This window comes from Nyctibius grandis, chromosome 34, assembly GCF_013368605.1.
Source record: "Nyctibius grandis isolate bNycGra1 chromosome 34, bNycGra1.pri, whole genome shotgun sequence".
Taxonomy (NCBI): Eukaryota; Metazoa; Chordata; class Aves; order Nyctibiiformes; family Nyctibiidae; genus Nyctibius; species Nyctibius grandis.
Window position 1 is genome coordinate 1,033,446 of NC_090691.1, and position 26,043 is coordinate 1,059,488.

At 51.4% G+C, this 26,043-nt stretch overlaps 2 protein-coding genes and 1 pseudogene across 2 annotated transcripts in view; 1 reads left to right on the forward strand and 2 right to left on the reverse strand.

Moving 5' to 3' along the window:
* The window catches only part of LOC137675525 (scavenger receptor cysteine-rich type 1 protein M130-like), a 137,017-nt gene that overhangs the window by 2,100 nt on the left and 108,874 nt on the right, over positions 1–26,043 (forward strand).
* LOC137675492 (olfactory receptor 14A16-like) lies at positions 968–2,020 on the reverse strand (annotated as a pseudogene).
* On the reverse strand, positions 23,384–24,352 carry LOC137675493 (olfactory receptor 14A16-like). Its single transcript, XM_068421626.1, has one exon. The coding sequence runs from the start codon at positions 24,350–24,352 to the stop codon at positions 23,384–23,386; it is 969 nt and encodes a 322-aa protein (XP_068277727.1).

Here is a 26,043-nt window from a genome sequence, read left to right on the forward strand (position 1 = left end):
TTCTCTAGACTAAACAACCCCACCTGCTTAAGTTCCCCATCTCCTCCTCATAAGACTTGTTCTGCAGACCCTTCACCAGCTTTGTTGCCCTTCTTTGGACTTGCTCCAGCACCTCAATGTCTTTCTTGTAGTGAGGGGCCCAAAACTGAACACAGGATTTGGGGTGGTCTCAAGGGCACAGAGGCTCCTGGGGGGCAGAAGAGGTCTCAGCCTTCCCATCAGTCCCCGTGCTTGCAATAATGGCATAGGGAAACAGAGGCCAGTCGTTCTCAGGCTCTCCTGCATTTGTATTGTAGCTGATCCTCAACCCCAACTTCATTTGCCCTCTTTTCTGCCACCACCAGCCCCATTACCCAGGGCAGCACAGGAGCTGTGGGCCTCCTCAGGCAGCTCCCACATCTCTCCAGCCTCCCTTACCTCTACTTGCTGGGTCCCCACTGACACCCATGGCACTTCAGAGCCCTTGATTGTGGATATCTCAATTTAGTGCTTTAGTTCTGTGAGACTTCACCTTTGAGGGAGTTTCACCTTCTGAGTCTTCATTCACTCCCAGCCCAGGGCGCATGGTGAGTACTCATCCCCTCCTCACGCCACCAAATTCATTTCCAGAGAGACCTGTATATGCCATCAGTCCTGTCACATGTGAAGCAGCCTGAAGATCTGACGAGGAGCCCATGCACCATCTCCACTGCCGTTGGACCCCAAGAAGAGAACCTTTAAAACCAGAACTTTTGGTACAATAGAACCCAGTGGTGCTGTGAGCTCAACCCAAACACAGGGAGAACACAAGGAGAACAGACACTTTAAAAGATCAATTCCTTGGATGTTTTATTGGCAGCAACTTTGGAGAACAAGCCCAGTCTAAAAGCACTGCACTCGGGAGATGCCCTTTTATTGAAGAGGTGCTATTGGACAGGTTACCTCTGACATAGTGTTGTGCAAGGGTCAGACACAACAGGATGAAGCCTCAAGACAAGGAGTATAATCCCAGGCAATTATTTATCAGTAAGGTTCTCACAAGAGAAAAAAACAGTTTTGTGGCCTGAGATAAAACCTGGGAAATGTGCAGAAGAGGGGAGGAAGGTTGTTGTCAGCGAAACAGCATCTGTTGGGTCAGTTTCCATAAGGCATCCTTGAGCTTCTGGTTCCTCATGCTGTAGATGAGGGGGTTCACTGCTGGAGGCACCACTGAGTACAGAACTGCCACCACCAGGTCCAGAGATGGGGAGGAGATGGAGTGGGGTTTCAGGTAGGAAAACAGTGCAGTGCTGACAAACATGGAGACCACAGTCAGGTGAGGGAGGCACGTGGAAAAGGATTTGTGCCATCCCTGCTCAGAGGGGATCCTCAGCACAGCCCTGAAGATCTGCACATAGGACAGCACAATGAAAATAAAACACCCAAATGCTAAGCAGGCACTAACCACAATAAGTCCAACTTCCCTGAGGTAGGAGTGTGAGCAGGAGAGCTTGAGGATGTGGGGGATTTCACAGAAGAACTGGTCCACAACATTGCCTTGGCAGAGTGGTAGTGAAAATGTATTGGCTGTGTGCAGCACAACATTGAGCAAACCACTGCCCCAGGCAGATGCTGCCATGTGGACACAAGCTCTGCTGCTCAGGAGGGTCCCGTAATGCAGGGGTTTGCAGATGGCAACGTAGCGGTCGTAGGCCATGATGGTGAGAAGATACAATTCTGCTGACATAAAAAAGGAAAAGAAAAAGACCTGTGCAGCGCATCCTGCATAGGAAATGGCCCTGGTGTCCCAGAGGGAATTGGCCATGGCTTTGGGGAGAGTGGTAGAGATGGAGCCCAGATCGAGGAGGGAGAGGTTGAGGAGGAAGAAGTACATGGGGGTGTGGAGGCGGTGGTCGCAGGCTACAGCGGTGATGATGAGGCCGTTGCCCAGGAGGGCAGCCAGGTAGATGCCCAGGAAGAGCCAGAAGTGCAAGAGCTGCAGCTCCCGCATGTCTGCAAATGTTAGGAGGACGAAGTGGGTGATGGAGCTGCTGTTGGACATTTGCTTCCACTGAACATGGGTACTGTGCAGAAGAAAGGAGGGAAAATTTAGGACAGACTTCGTTCAGAAAAAAACACTCAATTTTTAATAGAAATCACGCCCAGTTGAAAGGCTTTTTCCTTCTCTGGTTTGTGCTGGCTGAGTGTGCTCTGAGGACCAGGACTTGTGCCCGTTTGCTGCTGAGGAGTCAGCTTTGTTCTGCTGTAGTGGGTACATGGGAGCTGGTTTGTGACGGCTCCGATGTTCCCAAGGGATGTCAGATCTAATCCATCTTTAATGGAAAAGATCAACATCTGCACTCACAACTGTGAAAAACATGGGCTGCAGAAGAGAGGCTTAGCAAGTCTTCATAAGAATTTTCTCTGTTTTTTATTTTCCACTCAAAAGAATAATGGTGAGTTTTCTTCTGAGGTGTAGAAATTCTCATTTTTTTTTGACTGAAATTGTGAAGGTTCTTAAGGTAAAACAGGCAAAAGGGCCCAGCTCTCTGTGGCTCAGTGCAGAGTCAGGAGAGCCGCAGTGTCCATCAGTCTTGTTCCCAGCTGCCCAGGGCTTTCACTTCTGCTACCTCGAGGGTGACTGCACACACAAATTACTCTTTATGAAAAAAGCAGCTGGAATCTTATGAAAGCACGGGAGTCCTGTTTCAAAGGGCAAATGTGTGAACTCTTCTTTTTCCATCACAGACATGCAGTTGTGATGGAGAAGGTAGGACACGGCCCTTCTCAGGCAGAAGAAAATAACTCTGAGAGTGCTGTCCCCCAAGGAAAGGCCCAGCACTCCCTAGGATCCTACACGAGGGCTGTGCCTTTCCAGAGGGCAGCTGGCAAGCCCAGCAGGACAGGTAAAGCAGACAGTCAGGGGTCCTGGAGATGGGATGTCTTCAATGGAGAGTCAGCTCATTGCCCAGCAGACAACGCCCAGCAGACATCTACAGGGAAGGACCACAAGAGAGCTTCCCGAACACAGCTTCCCCCACTGCTTGTTCACCTCTTCCCACTTCTTCCCACCTTCTTCCCACTCTCTGCCCATCTCTCTGCTGCCTGAAGCTGTCCCTGCTGGGAGCTCTTTCTCTGTCCCCACATCTCCTCCCTGTCCTTGCTCACAGACCCCATCTTACCCGCTGTGTGCTCAGCTCCACCCTGCAGACACCTCTTGGCAGCTGGGCACTGCCCAGGGGCATCTGTGTGCTGGCCAGTCCTAAAGAGAAGGTCAGATCAACCCTGAAGAGATGACAAAGGGGATGTTAATGTTTTCTGTAGGCTGAGGTGGGTGAAGTGACTTTATCAGGTTCCTTGGAAACCTGTTCAGCACTCAGTGTAATGGTGCAGGAGTCTCCCTCTCTTGTGCAAACCTGACAGATTCATTACCATTTCCACCGACCCTGGCAAGCATCTCTGCTCTCATGTAGCCCCTGCCTTGATGCGCTTCTTGAAAAGTGCCCTGTGAAATATCCCAGGGCTGATCTGGAGCTGTGAGCAGCCCTGGCTCATGCAGCACCCCCCTAATAGCAGGAGGACCCTCCCCTACCCTACCAGGGGTTGCTCCTTCCACTCACAGTTTCTCCCCACAGTGCCGTGGGGAGCTCCCCGGGCAGGCTGAGTGCTGACCCTGGCAGGCAGCACAGTCCCTGCCCCAGCACAAAGACCCCTGGGGTGCAGGGACCCTGCTCTCAAGGACAGCCCTGGGCACCCCTGGCTGCACACCCCTGCAGTTGTCCCCAGCAGAAGGCAGCCGTCATGCTCTGTCCCTCTGGCAGTGCAGCAGGGAAGCCCTGCTCTGGAGCGTGTTCTTCTCCTCTACCACAGAGATACTGTGAGAGACATCCTGACAGCTCCTGTACACTGTGGGATGCAGCAGCTTCAGGTAATCCCACCAGGAACTGCCCCTGCATTGTCCTGCAGCCAGAGACTTACCGTGTGAGGGCTGTGAAGATTTCTCCCCCAGTGAGCTCTCAGCACCCTCCCACCCCACACTGCCTTTAAGCTCTCTCTGCCTGGCTCCTCTCCCCTCGCTGCCTGCAGGCAGTGCCCTCAGCCCGGCTGCGCTCTGCAGAGGAGCTGCTCCTGGGCAGAGCTGTCTCTCTGCAGCGCTGCCCACCTGCCATGAGCTCCCTCCATCCCAGGAGCCCAGCCCAGCTCAGCAGCAGAGGGACCAGCTCAAGCATTCTAATGACCCCTTGGGTGGGTTTCGTGGTGAGTCCCTGAAGCTTAGACACTGAGAGGAAGTTGAAGAAACCTCTCAAGAAGCCCAAGTCAGGTGCAAACTCCAAAGTTTCCTGGAGTTTTAATGGGCTCCACTGAGGGACATCACTGACAAAGCCTCTCTGGAGGCCGGTTAGAGCAGAAAACTGGAGGTAGTGATGAGAGGTAGGCAAAGGCAAGGGAAAGGTGTCTCTGATGCTGAGGAAACCTGGATGTGTTACATGAAAACAAAGGGCCAAGCCCTGACCCCCAGCCCCCATGAAGGGAGATCCTGTCCCTCACACATTGCTCAGGGCTCTTCCTGGGGCAGGGTGATATGGGGAAGTGTGATGCCTAGAGCAGGACCATAGTGTGATGCCTCCCAGGCTCACGGGTGGGCACGAGGAGGCAATGAGGTCCTGGTGCTCTAATGGTAAGATATCTCCTCACAGGCATGAGGTGCAGAGAGAACAGCCATAGCCCAGGAGACACAGACCTTGGCTGTGCTGAGACCTTTCAGCCTTGCCAGAGCCCCAAGCTGTCTCCAGCACAGGATGTCCTATGGTTTCCCACGCCTGTGCCTGTTTCCCTGGAGGCTGTTGACACCCACCCTGCTTACCAAGCTTGCTCTCTCCTGAGCAGCTCACTACCCTTACTGATATCTCTCCGTCCTCACAGGCTGTTTGTTTCAATACAAAGCTTTGCCCAAAACAGACTCTTTCTGTATGTCCTATGGTATCACAGCACTGCACTTGCAGTGACATTTCTTTCTCCTCACGACCACTGTCAACATCCCAGGCTGCACTTTGTGGATTTTTTTTTCTTTCTCATGCTGATTCCCAATTTTGAGAAAAGCTCCACCATCTCAGAAACCACCCCTCAAGCACTCTCAGGCTAATCCTGTACTGCCTTGAACCTCTGCACCACTGGGCAAAAGGGCCAAAGAAGACCTGGTGTCTCAGCCTCTCCACACAGGGCATGTGCTTGAGGCTCCAAACCCCACCTTGGCAGACCTCCTCTGGTCACTCTGCCTCAGTCTGCCAAAATGGGGAGGTGATCACCGTAACAAACCCTTATGTAGGGATCCCTAGCAGTGCTGTGTTGAGGGGGATAGTAATTCCCCTGCTCCAGGGGGCCATGCTCACCCTAATGCAGCCCCGTCTGCAGCTGGCCTGGTCATGGTGAGCATGCACCACTGGCTCGTGTGGCGTCCCACCTAGTACTCAGCTCCTTCTCCTCAGGGTCACTCCTCAGCACTTCAGGTCCCAGCCTGCCCTGATGCACAGGGTTATTCTTTCCCCTGATGCGGGACTGGCCACTTCTCCTTGTAAAAGGTCAAGAGGTTTCTGTTGGTCAAATCCCGGAGTTTCTCAATGTCCCCCTGGACTGAAGCTCCATTTGGTCAGCTGGCAATGCCTGTGTTCAGATGGCTCACCCTGATTGTGGTGTCTCTCATGAGATAACAGCATGAGGAGTTGCAGGGTACTGCAGACCCAGGTAGGAATTGCCGTGAATACAATCTCCAAAACACCAAAGGAGGGGACAAAGCAAGCAACACCAGGGTCAGCGGAGAAAGGGTAAATGAGAGTTGGACTGTTTGCATGCAAGGCTGTATTAGTGAAAAATGTAGACAACTTGCTCTCTCTAGCACAGCAGCACAGAATCATTGAGGCTGGAAGGCAGCCAGCTTCCACCTTCTCTCTGCTTCCTTCTCATGCTTGTTTTTTGTCAAGACCTCCTTTCTCATCCATGCCAGCCTCCTGTCAACTTTTCTGGACTTTCTGCATGTCAGCGTGGACCATTCTGGAGCTTGAAGAGGGGATCCTTAGCCATCAGCTCTCTGCACCCCTCTTCTCTGCAGGGCCATATCCCATGGGATTCTTCCAAACAAGTTGGGTAGTAGGCTAAAGCCTTCTCTCCTGAAGTCCTGCTCTTGGCCTTGTTCCCTCCTCCCAGGGTCCTACACTCCACTCCCCTGAGTGTTACATCCCTGACCATTCCTTGTTTGTAAGTATGAAGTCCCGCAGGACACCTCACCTCACTGGCTCTTCTTTTTTCACTCCAATCCTGCCAGCGAGTAGGCTTGGGGGCAGCGAGGGAACTTGCTAACACTCCCTTGTGAATTGTGGTCAAATGGATGATGACTTGTGGATACATTCACAGTGGAGGTAATCAGCTGAGGGGGGAGTTACCTTTCAATAAGTCCATGCCAGAACATGTACACCGCTGTAGTGACTGTGACGAGTCACCCACACCAGAGCAGGTACACCTCTGAAGGACTGTGGCCTGTGGATACACCTACACTGGAGTAGATACAGCCACAAAGTGTCTTTTCTTCCCCAAGTCGAACCGTCCCAGTTCTCTCAAGCTATCCTCATATGAGAGATGCCCTTTGTGGCCCTTTGCTGGACTATCTCCAGTTGCTTCATCTCTGTCTTGCACTGGGGAGCCTAGAACAGGACACAGTCATTCATCATAGGCAGCATGGTTTCACGAGGGGAAAGTCCTGCTTAAGCAACTTAATTTCCTTTTATGACAAGGTCACCCTTTCAGTTGATCAAGGGAAGCCCATAGATGTGTTGTTTGGGGATTTTAGCAAAGCTTTTGATACTGTCTCTCACAGTATCCTTCTGGACAAAATGTCCAGCCCACAGCTAGACAAGTCCATCATACGCTGGGGGAGCAATTGGCTGACAGGTTGGGCTCAAAGGGTTGTTGTAACTGGGGTTATATCAGGCTGGCGGGCAGTCACTAGTGGGGTTTCCCAGGGCTCAGTTTTAGGGCATGTCTCTTTACAGTTTTATAAATGATCTGGACGCAGGAATCGAACGTACATTAAGTAAGTTTGCTGACAATGCTAAACTAGGAGGAGCTGTGGACTCCCTAGAGTGTAGAGAGGCCGTACAGAGAGGTGTGGATAGATTAAAGAGATGGGCAAACACCAACCGTAATGGAATGTAATGAGAGCAAGTGCCAGATTCTCCACCTGAAACGGTGTAATTTTGGATATACGTACAAACTGTGGGACAAGAGGCTGGAGAGCAGCCCCACAGAAGGAGATCTGGAGGTTTGGGTTGATGGCAAGTTGAATACAAGCTAAGAGTTTGCCCTCTCAGCCAAAAGGGCCAACCATGTCCTAGAGTGCATCAAGCACAGCACAGCTATCCAGTCACGGGAGGTGATTGTCCAACTCCACGCTACACTGGTGCAGCCCCACCTCGAGTACAGTGTGCAGTTTTGAAGACCTCAATAGAAGGACATCAAACTATGAGAGTGTGTCCAGAGGAGGGTGACCAAGATGGTGAAAGGCCTCAAGGGCAAGACTTAAGAGGAGTGGCTGAGGTCACTGGGTTTTTTCAGCTGGGAGAAGAGAAGGCTGAGGGGTGACCTCAATGCAGTCTATAAATTCCTCAAAGGGTGCAGCGGAGGGGGAGGTGCTGATCTCCTCTCTCTGGCGACCAGGAATGGGACAAGAGGAAATAGAATGAGGCTGCATCAGAGGAAATTCAGATTGGACATTAGGAAAAGGTTCTTCAGTGAGAGGGTGGTCGGTCACTGGAACAGGCTCCCCAGAGAAGCAGTCATGGCACCAAGCCTGTCAGAGTTCAAGGAGCATCTGGACGATGCTCTTAGTCATATGGTTTAGTTTAAGGTAGTCCTGTGAGGAGCAGGGATCTGGGCTCGATGATCCTTATGGGACCCTTCCAAGTCACGATATTGTACGATTTGATGATTCTTGATGCTATTGAAAGGCATTCAAAGGAGAATGTAATCATCAGGGACAGTTAACATGGGTTCAAACAGTCCTGTTTAACCAATTTCAGATCTTCTATGATTCTATGATTCTATCAGTTGTTCCTTCAGGTTCCTCTCAACTTGCCAGCTGCTGCTGTTTTGAGCTTCAGGTAGTTAAGAGATTTCCTGTCTTTCAACAGCTTAATTGTCTCCTTAGCTAGCTCTTTAATTGTGTTTATATCTATCCTTTGTTATCTACCTATCTAAAACATTTGTCATAAGATTATCCCTTGTAGAAAGGTGACCTCATTAAAGGCAGCTTGTACTCAGCATATGGGTGCAGAGTCTGTTTTATTGTTTATGAAATTTTATCATGATTTAGTTATCTTTCCTTGAAAATAAGAAAAATTCTTCTGTGCCTGTGTGCAGTGAGTTCTCCAAGGAGAGCAGGTGGGAGATGGTGCAATGGAGCTGTAACATCCAGCTGCAAACTTCGGTGGAGAAGTCTGATGTAAGGAACAGTGACCTAAGTCCCAGGTGGCCAATGACAGAAATGGTGGGGTTGGGGAAGTGAGCAGCGAAGCTGTCCGTACAGTGTCAGACCTCAAGGGACTCTCTTCCAAGCTGCTAGGAGAATGCTTCTGTCACCTCTTCTTTAAACTGAAAAGTAATAGAAAATATCCTTTAAAATAAAATAAATCATTTTTATTAGATGCACTTTGAAAACTTCCTCCTTAACTACACTGTGAAACCTCTCTAATCAGCTGTACAAGTCTTGAAGACTTGAAGAAAAGTACAGGAAGAGACATGGCTCCTTTAGGGCTTTCTGTATTTTAATGAGCCCCATGGTGTATTGGGTGCTGAGTCCCTGAACCTCAGGTACTGAGAGAAGATTGAAGAAAGTGCTCAAGAAGTCAGAAGCAAAACTCAAAGTACCTGGAAGCATTAATGGGCCCCATTGGGGGCCATTACTGACAAAGCCTCCCCAAGGACTCATTAGAGCAGATTACTGGAGGCTGTGATTGCAGGTAGGCAAAGGCCCTGTGCAGGTGGCTGTAATGCTGAGAAAAGCCTTTGGTTTGTTTGATGAAGCAGAAAGGCCAAGCCCTGAATGCCAGGCCTTGGGAAGTCAGCTTCTGTCCCTCATACATGGCTCAAGGCTCTTCCTGGTGGCAGTGAGATGTGAGGGTGAGCAATGTCAAGTGTAGGAAAATTCTATGGCACTGACTGGTCTCCCCAAGCAGGAGAAACAAAGTCCAGACCCTCAAAAGAAAATTTCTGCTGGTAGGCCTCAATGGCAGAGGCAACTGCCATGGCCAAGGGGACAAAGCCCTCAGTCCTGTTGTGTGGAGTTCTTACGAGACAATGGTCACGTACTGAACGAGCCGTGTCCAAGGGGGTGGTAGGAGGTGGTGATGAACTGACCAATCATAACGACGAGCAAGGACCTTGGCTATTGAGACAAGCAAGATATGTAGAAGTTGAAACAAGATTGAAACAAGAAGAATGCTATGACAGCATGGTATGGCCTGTTAGCATAAACCAATCAGAACTAATATAGAGGCGCATGGACACAGCATGCTCAGCAATCATATTAGTACAAGTAAGGTATGTTAACCAATTAGGATTAAGACGACACGCACATGGAGCGTGCACAATAGTGGAATAGTATAAATGTACCCTCAGATACGCGAATAAACGAGATCTGCTTAACGACCATATTGGTCTGCGTGCATTTACTCCGTGCCCTCTCGTGAACCGCATCGTGGGAGATACGACACTGTTGAGCCTTTTAATCTTGCCAGAGCCCTTGGCTATCTCTCCTGCAGGCTGTCCTACACCGTCCCATGCCTGCACCTCTTCCCCTTCAGGCTGCAGACACCCATCTTGGCTTCCCACCAATCTCTCACCCCAGCATTTCTATACCTTCAGTGGTGTCTCTCTATTCTTGCTGCCTGTTCCTTGAAACACAAAGCCATGGGCTGATCCAGACTCCCTCTGGCTGCCCTCTTGCACCATGAGGCTACACATTGAGTGGGATTTCTTTTCCCTCACCTCCAGTCTGAACCTTGCAAACTGCACGTTGTGGAGGTTTCCTTCTCTTCCCACTACTAAGAAGAGTTTCATCATCTCTGAAACCACCCTTTAAGGTGGTGCAGGCTACCACTGTAGTGCCCTGAGCCTCCACCAGGCTAAAGAAGCCCAGGGCCCTCAGCCTCTCCACGCAAACCCCAATGGCCATCCTGACTGATCTCCACTGGAGCCTACCAGTTCGTCCCCATTCATCCAGACCTGGGAGCCCCACAACCAGACACATTAGTCCAGCTATCACCGCACCAGTGCTGAGTCAAGAGGGATGATAACTCTGTTGTCTGGGTGGCCACACTCCTCCCAATGCAGCCCTGTATGCAGTTGGCCTTATTAACATGGAGCGTGCACCACTCACTCCTATGGCATCCCTCGTAACGCCCAGGCCCTTCTCCTCAGGGTCACTCCTGAGCTGTTCAGGGCCCAGACTGCCTTCACATCTGCGGTTATTTTGGCTCCAAAAAAGGACTTACCACTTCTCCTTTAAAACTTCATGAGGCTTCGATTGCCAGACCCGAGACTTTCTCAAGGTCCTCCTGGAGTGAAGCTCTGTTTTGACAGCTGTTACTGTGTGCGTACAGATGGCCCACCAAAGTTGTGGTGCCTCTGATTAGATCACAGCATGAGGAATTGTAGGACACTAGAGATAATAGAAGGAGGTACTAGTTTAATGGCATTACTGACCAAGGTAGGAATTCTCATGGTGCAAGCTCAGAAACCCTAAATGAAGGTACAAAAAAAAAAACAACAAAAAAGGACAAGGGAGGACAGGGGACAGAGAGGTGGGCTGTTTGCATGGGGTGGTACAAGGATGGTCAACGGGAAGAAACTGTGAGTGGGAAAAGAGGAAAAAAAGAAAGAAAAGGCAAAGTAAGGGAAATTATCAGGGCTGTCTGGGGGTACCTGCCAAGCAGCCCTGCATGTGAGCAACAATGCCTGGAGTCTAGGCTTGAAGGGGGAGGGGGATAACACCTGGCTTGCTGGAAACAAGTCTAGGAGTGGAATGCCAGAGCTGGGGGAGAAACCAATAGCCCAGCTGAGTGCATCTACACCAACACACTCAGCATGGGTAACGAACAGGAGGAGCTGGAGGTCATTGTGCAACAGGAAAGATATGACATAGTTGCCATCATGGAAACGTGGTGGGATCACTCGCATGACTGGAGTGCTGTAATGGATGGACACAAGTTTTCAGAAGGGACAGGAGAGGAAAGAGAGGTGAAGGGGTGACTCTATACATTAGGAAGTGTTTTGATTGTATGGAGCTTAAGGACAGTGATGATAAGGTTGAGTGCCTATGGGTAAGAATCAGGGGGAAGTTCAGCAAGGCAGATATCCTGGTGGGAGTCTGTCATAGACCACCCAACCAGGATGAAGAGGCTTATGAACTGTTCTACAAGCAGCTGGCTGATGATTCACAATCATTTGCCCTTGTCTCTCTTGTAAAGGAGACTTTAATTTGCCGGATGTCTGCTGGAAACTCAACTCAGCGGAAAGGAGGCAGTCTAGGAGGTTCCTGAACCTTTAGCCTGTTTAAGAGGTTGGTGGACCGAGTCCCTTGGGAGTCGGTCCTGAAGGACAAAGGAGTCCAGGAAGGCTGGACATGCTTCAAAAGGGAATTGCTAAATATTCAGGAGCAGGCTGTCCCAGTGTGTAGGAAGACAAGCCGTCGGGGAAAAAGACCAGCCTGGTTAAACAGGGAACTTAGGCTAGAACTTAAGGAAAAAAAGAGAGCCTACTTGCTCTGGAAGAAGGGTCGGGTAACTTGGGAGGTCTATAGGGATGTGGCCAGGTCGTGTAGGGAGAAGATTAGAAGGGCCAAAGCTCAATTAGAGCTTGATTTGGCTGCTACAGTCAAAGATAACAAAAAAAGCTTTTACAAATACATCAACAGCAAAAGGAGGGTCAAGGAGAGCCTCCACCACTTGCTGAATGAGGAGGGTAGTGTAGTGTCAGGGGATGAGGAAAAGGCAGAGGTGCTCAATGCCTTCTTTGCCTCGGTCTTTAATGTCAGGACCGGTTGTCCTCAGGAGACTCGGCCCCCAGAGCCTGAAGTTAGGGATGGGGGGCTGTGTGAACCCCCCGTAATCCAGGAGGAGACGGTTAGTGACCTGCTGTGCCAGTTGGACACCCACAAGGCTATGGGCGCGGATGGGATTCACCCCAGAGTAATGAAGGAACTGGCAAATGAACTTGCCAAACCACTCTCAATTATCTACCGGCAGTCCTGGTTAACTGGAGAAGTTCCAGCTGACTGGAAATTAGCAAATGTAACGCCCATCTACAAGAAGGGCCGGAAGGATGATCCAGGGAACTATAGGCCTGTCAGCCTGACCTCTGTGCCAGGCAAGGTGATGGAACAGATCATCCTGAGTGCCATTACACGGCACATGCAGGACAGTCGGGGCATCGGGGCCAGCCAACATGGATTCATGAAAGGCAGGTCCTGCTCGACCAACTTGATCTCCTTCTATGACCAAGTGACCCACTTAGTAGATGAGGGCAGGGCTGTGGACGTAGTCTATCTAGACTTCAGTAAGGCATTCGACACTGTCTCCCACAGCATCCTCCTAGACAAACTGGCTGCCCGGGGCTTGGATGGGTGGACTCTTAAATGGGTTAAAAACTGGCTGGATGGCCGAGCCCAGAGAGTGGTGGTGAATGGGGCAAAGTCCAACTGGTGGCCGGTCACTAGCAGTGTTCCCCAGGGCTCAGTTCTGGGGCCGGTGCTGTTCAATATCTTTAGAGATGATCTAGACATAGGGATTGAGTGCACCCTCAGTAAATTTGCAGATGACACCAAGCTGGGTGGGAGTGTCGATCTGCTGGAGGGTAGGAAGGCCCTACAGAGGGATCTGGACAGGTTAGATAGATGGGCCGAGACCAACGGCGTGAGGTTCAACAAGAACAAGTGCCGGGTCTTACACTTGGGCCACAACAACCCCATGCAGTGCTACAGGCTGGGGGAAGAGTGGTTAGAAAGCGGCCCGGCGGAAAGAGACCTGGGGGTGCTGATTGACAGCCGGCTAAACATGAGCCAGCAGTGTGCCCAGGTGGCCAAGAAGGCCAATGGCACCCTGGCCTCTATTAGGAATAGTGTAGCCAGCCGGTCTAGGGAAGTGATCGTCCCTCTCTACTCGGCACTCGTGAGGCTGCACATTGAGTCCAGTTCTGGTCCCCGCACTTCAAGAAAGATGTTGAGGTGTTGGAGCAAGTGCAGAGGAGGGCGACCAAGCTGGTGAAGGGTCTGGAGGGTCTGACCTACGAGGAATGGCTGAGGGAGCTGGGGGTGTTTAGCCTGGAGAAGAGGAGGCTCAGAGGTGACCTTATTGCAGTCTACAACTACCTGAAGGGAGGTTGTAGTGAAGTGGGAGTCGGCCTCTTCTCCCGGGCAACCAGCGATAGGACAAGAGGACACAGCCTCAAGCTTCACCAGGGGAGGTTCAGGTTGGACATTAGGAAGAATTTCTTTTCAGAAAGGGTTATTAGACATTTTAAGGGGCTGCGCAGGGAGGTGGTGGAGTCACCATCTCTGGATGTGTTTAAGAAAAGACTGAACATGGCACTTAGTGCCATGGTCTAGTTGACAGGGTGGTGTCAGGGCAACAGTTGGACTCGATGATCCCTGAGGTCTCTTCCAACCTGGTTGGTTCTGTGATTCTGTGAAGTGTGTGGAAGATAACTTCCTCACACAACTGGTTAGTGAGCCCACCAAGGGAGGTGCCCCGCTAGACCTGCTGTTTACAAACGGAGAAGGTCTGGTGGGAGATGTGGTGGTTGGAGGCCGTCTTGGGCACAGCGACCACAAAATGATAGAGTTTTCAATTCTTGGGGAAGGAAGGAAATAAGGAAGGGGGTCAGCAAAATCTCTACCTTGGACTTCTGGAGGGCGGACTTTGTCCTATTTAGGACAGTGGATCAGAGAGTCCCATGGGAAATAGTTCTTAATAACAAATGGGTCCAGGAAAGCTGGACATACTTTAAGAAAGAAATCTTAAAGGCACAGGAGCAGGCCATCCCCATGAGCCGAAAGACAAGCCATGGGGGAAGAAGTCCGGCCTAGTTGAACAGGGAGCTTTCGCAGGAACTTAGGGAAAAAAAGAAGGTTTATGATGTTTGGAAAAGGGGGCAGGCAACTCAAGAAGAGTACAAGGATGCTGTTAGGTCATGTAGAAGGAAAATTAGAAAGGCGAAAGCTCAACTAGAACTCAATCTGGCCAGTGCAGTAAAAGATAATAAAAAGTGTTTTTATAAATACATAAACCACAAAAGGAGATCAAGGGAATATCTCCATTCCTTATTGGATGCGGGGGAGAACATTGTGGTCAGGGATGAGGAAAAGGCTGAGGTGCTTAATGCCTTCTTTGCCTCAGTCTTTCACAGTACGACTCGTTACCCTCAGAGCAACTGCCCCCCTGAACCAGTAGACAGGGATGGGGAGCAGAATAGACCCCCTATAATTCAGGAGGAAGTAGTTAGTGACCTGTTGTGTCACTTGGATGTTCACAAGTCTATGGGACTTGACGGTATCCACCCAAGGGTACTGAGGGACCAGGCGGAAGAGCTTTCTAAGACGCTCTCCATTCTTTATTATCAGTCCTGGTTAACCATGGAGGTCCCAGATGACTGGAGGCTGGCCAATGTGACGTCCATCCACAAGTAGGGCTGGAAGGAGGATCTCAGGAACTACAGGCCTGTCAGCCTGATCTCAGTGCCGGGGAAGGTCATGGAGCAGATCATCTTGAGTGTGATTACACAGCACCTAGAGGACAACCAGGGGATCAGGCCCAGTCAGCATGGGTTTAGGAAAGGCAGGTCCTGCCTGAACAATCTGATCTCTTTTTATGACCAGGTGACCCACCTAGTGGATGAGGGGAAGGCTGTGGATGTAGTGTACTTGGACTTCTGCAGCGCTACAGGCTGGGGGAAGAGTGGTTGGAAAACGGCCCAGTGGAAAAGGACCTGGGGGTATTGGTAGACATCCAGCTGAACGTGAGCCAGCAGTGTGCCCAGGTGGCCAAGAAGGCCAACAGCATCCTGGAGTGAATCAGGTATAGTGTGGCCAGCAGGAGTAGGGAAGTAATTGTCCCCCGTACTCGACACTGGTGAGGCCGCACCTCAAGTACTGTGTCCAGTTCTGGGCCTCTCACTTCAAGAAAGACATTGAGGTGCTGGAGTGAGTCCAGAGGAAGGCAACAAAGCTGGTGAGGGATCTGGAGTCAGGTCCAGAAGAGGGACAGAGCATCCCAAATCCAGAGGGTCTCCCATCAGCCTCCTTTTCTCCAGGCTAATCAATCCCAGCTCCCCCAGCTGCTCCTCATAGGACTTATCCTCCAGATACCTGGACGTGACACATGAGATTTGGGGTGTGATGCCCCTATTCTGTCCATGAATCATGAAGTTTGGTGTGTCCTGCCCACATTCTGGCCCTGAATCATGGTAATCTGGGTTCATCACCTGTGGGGTTTGAGGATTCCATGTCCGTGTCTGTACCATGACATGTGGTGTTTGGGAGTGTCCTGCCCCCATCCTGGCCCTGACCCCTTCCTGGCCCCAACCCCATCCTGGCCCCGACCCTTTGGATTTGGGATGCTCTCTCCTTTTTCTGGACCTGACTAGTGGGGATTTGGGGTCCCTGTCCCTGTCTGGCCCATGGCCTGCGGAGTTTGGGGGTGTTTGCCCCTGTCCAGGCCCTGACCCTTGGGATTTGGAGTGCCCTGTACCAGTCTGGTCCATGATCCACATGTGGTGGGTGTGTCTTGCCCCCATCCTGGCCTGGTCCCATGGAATTTGATGTGCCCTGTCCCTGTCTGCTCCATGATCTGTGGGTTTTGGGGGTGTCCTGCCCCCTTCCTGCCCCTCACACATGGGATTTGGGTGCCCTGTCCCTCTCTGGTCCATGACCTGTGGAGTTCAGGGGTGTCTTGACCCCATCCTAGCAATTACCCATGCAATTTGGAGCGCACTGTCCCTGTCTGGTCCATGACCTGTGGGGATTGGGGGTGTCCTACCCGTGTCCTGACCCTGACCCATGGGATTTGGTGTACCTTTCCTTGTCAGGTCCATGACTGGTTTGGTTTGGGGATGCCCTGTACCTCTCTGGTCCATTACCTGTGGGGTTTGGGGGTGTCTTGCCCATGTCCTGGCCCTGACCCACAGGTTGTGGGGTTCCCTGTTGCTCTCTGGTCCATGACCTTTGGGTTTTGGGAGTGTTTTGCCCGTGTCTTGGTCCTGACTCATGGTATTTGGGCATGCCCTGTCCCTGTCTGATCCTGACACATGTGATTTAGGGTGCCCTGTCCCTGCCTGGTCCATGACCTGTGGGATTTCGGGTTCCCTGTTGCTCTCTCGTCCACGACCTCTGGTGTTTCGTGATGTCCTACCCCTGTCATGTCTCTGACCCATGAGATTTGGGGTGTCCTACCCACATCCTGGCCTGGTCCCATGGAATTTGGTGTGCCCTGTCCCTGTCTGCTCCATGATCTGTGGGTTTTGGGGGTGTCCTGCCCCCTTCCTGCCCCTCACACATGGGATTTGGGGTGCCCTATCCCTCTCTGGTCCATAACTTTAGGGGTTTGGCGGGGTCTTGCCCCGATTCTGGCCCTGACCCATAGGATTTGGGGTGACCTGTCCCTGTCTGGTTCATGACCTGTGGAGTTGGGGGGGGTGCCCTACCCCCATCCTAGCTGTGACCCATGAGATTTGGGGTGTGCTGCCCCTCTTCTGCCCATGAACCATAAGGTTTGGTGTGTCCTGCCCACATTCTAGCCCTGACCCTTGATATTTTGGGTACCCTGTCCCTCTCTGGTTCATGACCTGTGGGGTTTGAGGATTCCGTGTCCCTGTCTGTTCCATGATGTGTGGGGTTTGGGGGTGTCCTGGCCCCAACCCTTTGGATTTGGGATGCTCTGTCCCTGTTCTGGACCTGACTAGTGGGGATTTGGGGTCCCTGTCCCTGTCTGGCCCATGGCCTGTGGAGTTTGGGGGTGTTTGCCCCCATCCAGGCCCTGATCCTTGGGATTTGGGGTGCCCTGTACCTGTCTGGTCCATGATCCATGGGTGGTGGGGGTGTCCTACCCCCATCCTGGCATGGTCCCATGGAATTTGATGTGCCCAGTCCCTGTCTGCTCCATGATCTGTGGGTTTTGGGGGTGTCCTGCTCCCTTCCTGCCCCTCACACATGGGATTTGGGGTGACCTGTCCCTGTCTGGTTCATGACCTGTGGAGGTGGGGGGGTGTCCTACCCCCATCCTGGCCGTGTCCCATGAGTTTTGGAGTGTGCTGCCCCTATCCTGTCCCTGAAACATGAGGTTTGGTGTGTCCTGCCCCCATTCTGGCCCTGACCCTTGGGGTTTGAGGATTCCGTGCCCCTGTGTGTTCCATGACGTTTGGGGTTTGGGGGTGTCCTGCCCCCATCCTTGTCTGGTCCCATGGAATTTGGTGTGCCCTGTCCCTGTCTGCTCCATGATCTATGGACTTTGGGGGTGTCCTGCCCCCTTCCTGCCCCTCACAAATGGGATTTGGGGTGCCCTGTCTCTGTCTGGTCCATGACCTGTGTGGTTCGGGAGTGTCTTGTCCCCATCTGGGCCTTGACCGATGGGATATGGGGTGCCCTGGCCCTTTCTGGTCCATTACCTGTGGCGTCAGGGGAACCCTCTCCCTGTCTGGTCTAGAACCTGTGCAGTTTTGGGGTGTCCTGCCCCATCCTGACCATGACCCATGGCATTTGGTGTGTCCTGGCAATCTCTTGGCCCTGATCCATGAGATTTGGGGTTCCCTGTCCCTATCTGGTCCATGACCTGTGGGGTTTGGGGGTGTTTTAGCCCGTGTCTTGGCCCTGACTGACAGGATTTGGGCATGCCCTGTCCCTGTCTGGTCCTGACACATGTGATTTAGGAGGCCCTGTCTCTGTTTGGTCCATGACCTGTGGGTCTTTGGGGTGTCCTACCCTATCCTGGCCCTGACCTACAAGATTTGGGATGCCCTGTCCCTGTCTGGTAAATGACCTGTGGGATTTGGGGTTCCCTGTTGCTCTCTGGTCCATGACCTGTGGTGTTTTTGGGGTGTGCTGCCCCTGTCATGTTCCTTACAGTCATGTGCGTCTACCGAGCCTGGTACAGCCCTCAGACTATTACCCACAGCTGCTGTTTCACGTGGGCACCAGTGATACAGCCAAGAGAACTCCAAGTCATGTCAAGGAGGACTACAGAGCCCTGGGAGCAGTGGTAAAGGACTCTGGGGCCCAGGTAGTTTTCTCATCAATCCTCCCGGTCAAAGGGAAGGGGACTAAAAGGGACAGTTGAATTAGGGAAATCAACACGTGGCTACAGGAGTGGTGCCGCAGACGGGGGTTTGGTTACTTAGACCACAGGACTCGTTTTGAGAAACCTGGTCTTCTGGCAGCCGACGGGGTCCATCTGTCAGAGAAGGGGAAGACCATCTTGGGTCATAGGTTAGCCAAGCTGGAAAAGAGGGCTTTAAACTAGAGTTGCCGGGGGAGGGGATCCTCAGTCCATCCCAATTCAGCCAGTCCGATGCCAGGGCCAGTAATAGGTGCCCAGAGACTGGAGAAGGATGGCAGGTCAGCAGGAGATCGCCAGAAGAGCAGCAGGAAGGAATTTCAGGCTGCAAGGCAGCTTCGTCAGGGGCCCAACTGAAATGCCTTTATGCAAACGCACGGAGCAGGGGGAACAAACAAGAGGAGCTCGAGACGTGCGCATACCTGCAAGGCTACGACCTGACTGGCATCAGGGAGACATGGTGGGAAGACTCTGATGACTGGAGCATTGGAATGGAGGGATACAGACTTTTTAGGAAGGACAGGCAGGGGAGACGAGGAGGGGGTGTTGTGCTCTATGTCAAAGACCAGTTTGAGTGCTTGGAGCTCTATCTGGGGATGGAGGAGGAGCTGATGGAAAGCTTATGGGTCAGGATTAAAGGGCGGGCAGGGATGGGAGACATTATAGTGGGTGTCTGCTACAGGCCACCTGACCAGGATGGCCAAGTAGGTGAGGCCCTCCACAGACAGATAGGTGTAGCCTCATGTTCACAGGCCCTGGTTCTCATGGGGGACTTCAACCACCCTGACGTCTGTTGGAAGGACAACACAGCTGGGCACAAGCAATCCAGGAGGTTCCTGGAATGCGAGGATGACAACTTCCTTCTCCAAGTGATAGAGGAGCCAATGAGGAGAGGTGACATGCTGGACCTTGTTCTCACCAACAAGGAGGGGCTGGTGGGGGTCGTGAAGCTCAAGGGGAGCCTTAGCTGAAGCGACCATGGAATGGTGGAGTTCAAGATCCATAGGGCAGCAAGGAGGGTACGCAGCCAGCTCACCACCCTGGATTTCAGGAGAGAAGACTTTGACCTCTTCAGGGACCTGCTTGGGAGAGTCCCTTGGGATAAAGCCCTGGAGGGAAGAGAGGCCCAAGAAAAATGGTTAGTATGCAAGGACCACCTCCTCCAGGCTCAGGAGCGATGCATCCTGACAAAGAGGAAGGCAGGCAAAAATGCCAGGAAGCCTGCATGGATGAACAAGGAGCTCCTGGATAAACTCAGGCACAAGAAGAAAGCCTACAGAGGGTGGAAGCAAGGGCAGGTAGCCTGGGAGGAATACAGGGACGTTGTCCGTGCAGCCAGTGACCAGGTTCGGAAAGCTAAAGCCCTGATAGAATTAAATCTGGCCAGGGATGTCAAGGACAACAAGAAATGCTTCTATAGGTATGTCAGTGATAAAAGGAAGACTGGGGAAAATGTGGGCCCTCTCTGGAAGGAAACAGGAGACCTTGCTACCCGGGATATGGAAAAGGCTGAGGTACTCAATGACATTTTTGCCTCAGTCTTCACCGGCAAGTGCTCTAGCCTCACCACCCAAGTCGCAGAAGGCAGAGGCAGGGAGTGGAAGGATGAAGAACTGCCCACTGTAGGAGAAGATCAGGTTCGAGACCATCTAAGGAACCTGAAGGTGCACAAGTCCACGGGACCTGATGAGGTTCATCCACGGGTCCTAAGGGAATGGACAGATGAAGTTGCTAAGCCGCTATCCATCATTTCTGAGAAGTCGTGGCAGTCTGGTGAAGTTCCCACTGACTGGAGAAGGGGAAACATAACCCTCATCTTCAAGAAGGAAAAAAAGGAAGACCCAGGGAACTACAGGCCAGTCAGTCTCACCTCTGTGCCTGGCAACATCATGGAGCAGATCCTCCTGGAAACTGTACTGAGGCACATGGAAATCAAGGAGGTGATTGGTGACAGCCAACATGGTTTCACTAAGGGCAAATCATGCCTGACAATTTTGGTGGCCTTCTATGATGGGGTTACAGCGCTGGTAGATAGAGGAAGAGCACTGATGTCATCTACCTGGACTTGTGCAAAGCGTTTGATGCTGTCCCGCACGACATCCTTGTCTCTAAATTGGAGAGACATGGACTTGATGGATGGACCACTCGGTGGATAAAGAATTGGCTGGATGGTCACACTCAAAGAGTTATGGTCAACGGCTCCACGTCCAAGTGGACACCAGTGATGAGTGGCATTCCTCAGGGGTCGGTATTGGGACCGGTCTTGTTTAACATCTTTGTTGGTGACATGGACAGAGGGATTGAGTGCGCCCTCAGCAAGTTTGCCGATGACCCCAAGCTGTGTGGTGCAGTTGACACGCTGGAGGGAAGGGATGCCATCCAGAGGGACCATGACAGGCTTGAGAGCTGGGCCTGTGCAAACTGCATGAAGTTCAACAAGGCCAAGTACAAGGTCCTTCATGTGGGTTGGGGCAATCCCAAGCACAAATCCAGGCTGGGTGGAGAATGGATTGAGAGCAGCCCTGAGGAGAAGGACTTGGGGGTGATGGTTGATGAGAAGATCACCATGAGCCGTCAATGTGCTCTTGCTGCCCAGAAGGCCAGCCGCATCCTGGGCTGAATCAAAAGCAGCGTGGCCAGCAGGTCGAGGGAGGTGATTGTGTCCTTCTACTCTGCTCTCGTGAGACCCCACCTAGAGTACTGCATCCAGCTCTGGGGCCTCCAACATAAGAAGGCCATGGACCTGTTGAAAAGAATCCAGAGGAGGGCTGATATAGTGTGCTTATACTTACTAGTTGCTTAAAGATGTTTGTGGGATATAAGTCTGTTAGGACGATGTAGTGAAACTCATATTGGTGGTAGAACATTTACTTAGTGCACCTGTACTCAATAATTGCTTAAAAATGTATGTAGAATACATTCTGTCAGGACATAACTAGTTCACCCTGAAGAAAGAAGACATCATCCTTGCCTACATCTAGGGAGGCTCGTGTGAAGAAAAACAATCCCTCGAGGCCAGCACGACCACCTTATCTACATCTAGGGAGACGGGGACGCTGGCCAGACGACAAAGAACAAAGGAGTATCCCGAAGCAGAAGAACTTTTATGTGTGGCCTGGTTAATGGAAAAGAATGACAATTGTCAAACGTAAATAACGATTGAGAGAAGTATTAGGTTTAAAATTAAGCATTTATTTTAATTGTAATGAGATATAGTAACTAATGAAAAGTGTGTAACGAAAATAAAAGGATGACTTCATGTAATTTTGAGTGTATCAAAATGGTACTGGGATTTGTAATGAGGGTACTTGATTTGTGGATAATTCCTCCTTGCACCCTGCGCAGAATAAATACAATATCTCTACTGAGCATGTGAGATTGGTTAATTGTCCGCTTTTCAGACAACAGGGCCACGAAGATGATGAGAGGGCTGGAGCAACTCACCTATGAAGACAGGCTGAGAGAGTTGGGGCTGTTCAGCCTGGAGAAGAGAAGGCTTCAGGGAGACCTTCTAGAAGCCTTCCAGTACCTGAAGGGGACCTACAAGAAAGATGGAGAGGGACTTTTTGCAAGGGCATGTAGTGATAGGACGAGGGGTAATTGTATTAAACTGAAAGAGGGGAGATTTATATTGGATATTAGGAAGAAATTCTTTACTGTGAGGGTGGTGAGACACTGGCCCAGGTTGCCCAGAGAAGCTGTGGCTGCCCCCTCCCTGGCAGTGTTCAAGGCCAGATTGGATGAGGCTTTGAGCAACCTGGTCTAGTGGAAAGATGTCCTTGCCTAGGGCTGGGCGGGGGTTGGAACTAAATGATCTTTAAGGTCCCTTCCAACCGAAACCATTCTATGATTCTATGATTCTATGAAGAGTGGCTGGAAAGCTGTCTGGCAGAAAAGGACCTGGGCATGTTTACCAATGGCCAACTGAACATGAGCGAGCAGTGTACCCAGGTAGCCAGTATCAGAAATAGTGTGGCCAGCAGGACTAGGGAAGTGATTGTCCCCCTGTACTTGGCACTAGTGAGGCCGCACCTCAAATCCTGTGTTCAGTTTTGGGCCCCTCACTGCAAGAAAGACATTGAGGTGCTGGAGAGAGTCCAGAGAAGGGCAACGAAGCTGGTGAAGGGTCTGGAGCACAAGTGTGATGAGGAGCCGCTGAGGGAACTAGGGTTGTTTAGTGTGGAGAAAAGGAGGCTGAGGGGAGACATTATCGCTCTCTACAACTACCTGAAAGGAGGTGGTAGCGAGGTGGGTATTAGTCTCTTAAGGAAATGGCCTTAAGTTTTGCCAGGAGAGGTTTAGAGTGGATATCAGGAAAAATTTCTTCACCGAAAGGGTTATCAAGCATTGGAACTGGCTGCCCAGGGAAGTGTTGGAGTCACCATCCCTGGAAGTATTTAAAAGACAAGTAGATATGGTGCTTAGTGACATGGTTTAGTGGTGGACTTGGCAGTATAAGGTTAACGGTTGAACTCGATGATCTGAAAGGTCCTTTCCAACCAAAATGATTCCATGATTCTATGATTCTCTCAGAGCACAAATCCCTCTGAAGGGCACAACAGCTGCTGGGGGGCAGAGAGGACTCAGACCCAGAGATGGGTAAACATGTATGTCAAAAGGAAAAGGAGGCACCCTGTGTGCCCTGCTCTCCTCTCCAGGAGATCCTGAGAGATCTGCAGCCCCTCCATACCATTCCATCTCCCCAGGCCAGCACAAAAGAACTGGCTCTTGTGGTCTTAAGGAGCTCTGACTGCTCCAGGCACAGAGCAGCCTTCCCAAAGCTGGTGCAGCCAGAAAGGTGTTTTCATTTCCCATTCATTCCTGCTGTGCTGAGGATGGATCTCAGACAAAAAAAAAAGTTGCTGCAAGTTCATTTATTTTGCTTAAATACAATGAAAGAGTCCTTATTTACACACAGTCTCTGGGTCACACAAGATAGGTGGATACTTAAGCAGAAGGGGATGAAGAATGACATTTCATTGAAGACAGCAACATCACAAATGGAAAAAGGAAAAAAAATGTAAGGATTGAAAGACAGACTTGGACTGTCATGACATTTAGTGAGAGCCATTTGGAGAGGAAGGCTGACAGTCTATGGCTGCTGAAAAGCACCCAGTCATCAGTTTCCTCAGAGCATCCTTGAGCTCCTTGTTCCTCACGCTGTAGATGAGGGGGTTCATGGCTGGAGGCACCACAGAGTACACAACAGCAATCACCAGATCCAGGGCTGGGGAAGAGACGGAGGCAGGCTTCAGGTAGGCAAACATGGCAGTACTGATGAACAGGGAGACCACAGCCAGGTGAGGGAGGCACGTGGAAAAGGCTTTGTGCCGTCCCTGCTGAGAAGGGAACCTCAGCACGGCCCTGAAGACCTGCACATAGGACAGCACAATGAAAACAAAACATCCTAAAAATAGAAAAGCACTAACCACAAGAAGCCCAACTTCCCTGAGGTAGGAGTGTGAGCAGGAGAGCTTGAGGATCTGGGGGATTTCACAGAAGAACTGGTCCAAAACATAGATTTGACAGAGAGGTATGGAAAATGTATTGGCCGTGTGCAGCAGAGCATTGAGAAACCCAGTGCCCCAGGCAGCTGCTGCCATGTGGATACAAGCTCTGCTGCCCAGGAGGGTCCCATAGTGCAGGGGTTTGCAGATGGCAACGTAGCGGTCATAGGCCATGACGGTGAGAAGAGAAAACTCTGCACCAAAAAAGAATAATACAAAAAATACCTGTGCAGCACATCCTGCATAGGGGATAGCCCTTGTGTCCAAGAGGGAATTGGCCATGGATTTGGGGAGAGTGGTGGAGATGGAGCCCAGGTCAAAGAGGGAGAGGTTGAGGAGGAAGAAGTACATGGGGGTGTGGATGTGGTGGTCATAGGCTACAGCGGTGATGATGAGGCCGTTTCCCAGGAGGGCAGCCAGGTAGATGCCCAGGAAGAGACAGAAGTGCAAGAGCTGCAGCTCCCGCGTGTCTGCGAATACCAGGAGGACGAAGTGGGTGATGGAGCTGCTGTTGGACATTTGGTCCCTTGGGGCACGAGCACTGTCATAGGAGGAAAAGGTAGTGACAAGTTAGGGCAGAATTCTCTGAGCAAAATACATTCAATTTCTCATAGAAATCCCCAAAGTACCTCGCCCCTTTCAGGAAGACTTTTGGCAGGTCCCTTTCATGAGCTGTGGTTGGTGCAGGCTGACGGTGTCACTGGGAGCAGGAGGTTCTGCTGTGGGTTCTGCGGGACTCTGTCCTGCCATACAGAATAAGGTAAAGAGGAGCACGGTGTGATCTCAGATTGAATCCTCTCATGATATTAAAAACTTTGTCAGCATTGCTGCTCCCAGTTCACCCGACTGCAGAGCAGAACTGGGGGTATTCTGTTTTGTGTCTTCTGTTCTAGTTGCCCCACCACATCTGGGGATTGTTTTTAAGACAGAAACCTTTGGCTTTCCTGCTGCACTGCAAGTGAATTCTTGAGGATCCTGACAGGCAAAGGGACTGTCCCTTAGTGCAGAGTGAGGACAGCTGGACTGTCCATCAGCCCTGGTCTCAGCTGCCCTGTGTTGGGACACATTGAGCTCAAGGACGATTGACCTCAGATGTTGCCCTGAGCAGAAACTGCACACTGCTGAAAGCAGAGGAATCCAGTTTCCAAGCACAGATTGCCAAACCTCTCACCCCATTGCATCCCGCCTGAGGAGGATCTCAGCTCTCCCCTCTCAGACAGGGACACGCAGGGCTCATCATAGCTGCCAGCATACAGACGAAGAGCAGCATTTCCATGGCCTTAGCACTGAAGTGTCTTCTCCATGGGTCGGCTAGATAACACAGAGATGTCACTGGAGAAGTGTTTGCTTGTGGAGGGCAGCCTGCAGCCCAGCAGGAACCCCCATGGAAGGAGCCAAATATCCTAAATTTGGGGTGTCCTGAAAGGAGAATATGCTCATTTGCATTGCCCTGGACCTGCAGATTAGAAGACTTTACTCCCATCAGTACATCTGCATGGCAGGACTCACAGTACTGGTCTGAGCTGCAGCTTAACCCCAACCCCATCCCAGAAGGTCCAGTGAGAAGAACAAGGTGAGCAAAGACAGGAGAGGAAAAAGGCAGAAATGCCACAGTGCTGCTGCAGATGGAGCCAGGAGAAAGACAGACAGTCGTGTATTTGGTAATATCTCCTTCTAAGGGGTGAGGCTGCTGAGAAAGTGTCTGACCATCCATGGCCTTAAGAAGAGAGCTGGGAGAAGAGACCAGGGCTTTGCTCTTCGGTAGCCACCTGCACTGCAGGGGATGGCAGGGAGGTGTCCAAATCCCCCTTCTCATGGCATTTCTGGGAGCAGATCCTTCCCCATGCCTGCCCATGTCTCTGCTGCCTGGAGCTTCTCCCTGCCGAGAGCTGCTTCTCTGTCCCTGGGTCTCCTCCCTGTCTGTACTCACAGAGCCCATTCCACCCACTGTGTGCTCAGCTCTGCTCAGCAGACACCCTCCTGGCAGTGGGGCACTGCCCAGGGTCATCTCTGTGTGTGCAGGGGCTGAGGAGCAGCTCAGAGAAGCGCTAACGAGAACTGGGGTCTCTGCCTTTCAAGAGCAGAGAACTAAATTCCCACCTCCCACTGCCCACTCAGCCAACCAAGAGTGGAAAGCTGAAAGCACAGACTCTTTGCCTCTCAGCTAAATGCTGCCTTGATGTCGTTCTTCAAAGGGACCCTCGGCAATT

What these genes read in the sequence shown, in the direction of transcription:
- LOC137675493 (XM_068421626.1), bottom strand. Translation starts at nt 24,352, where the DNA reads ATGTCCAACAGCAGCTCCATCACCCACTTCGTCCTCCTGGTATTCGCA.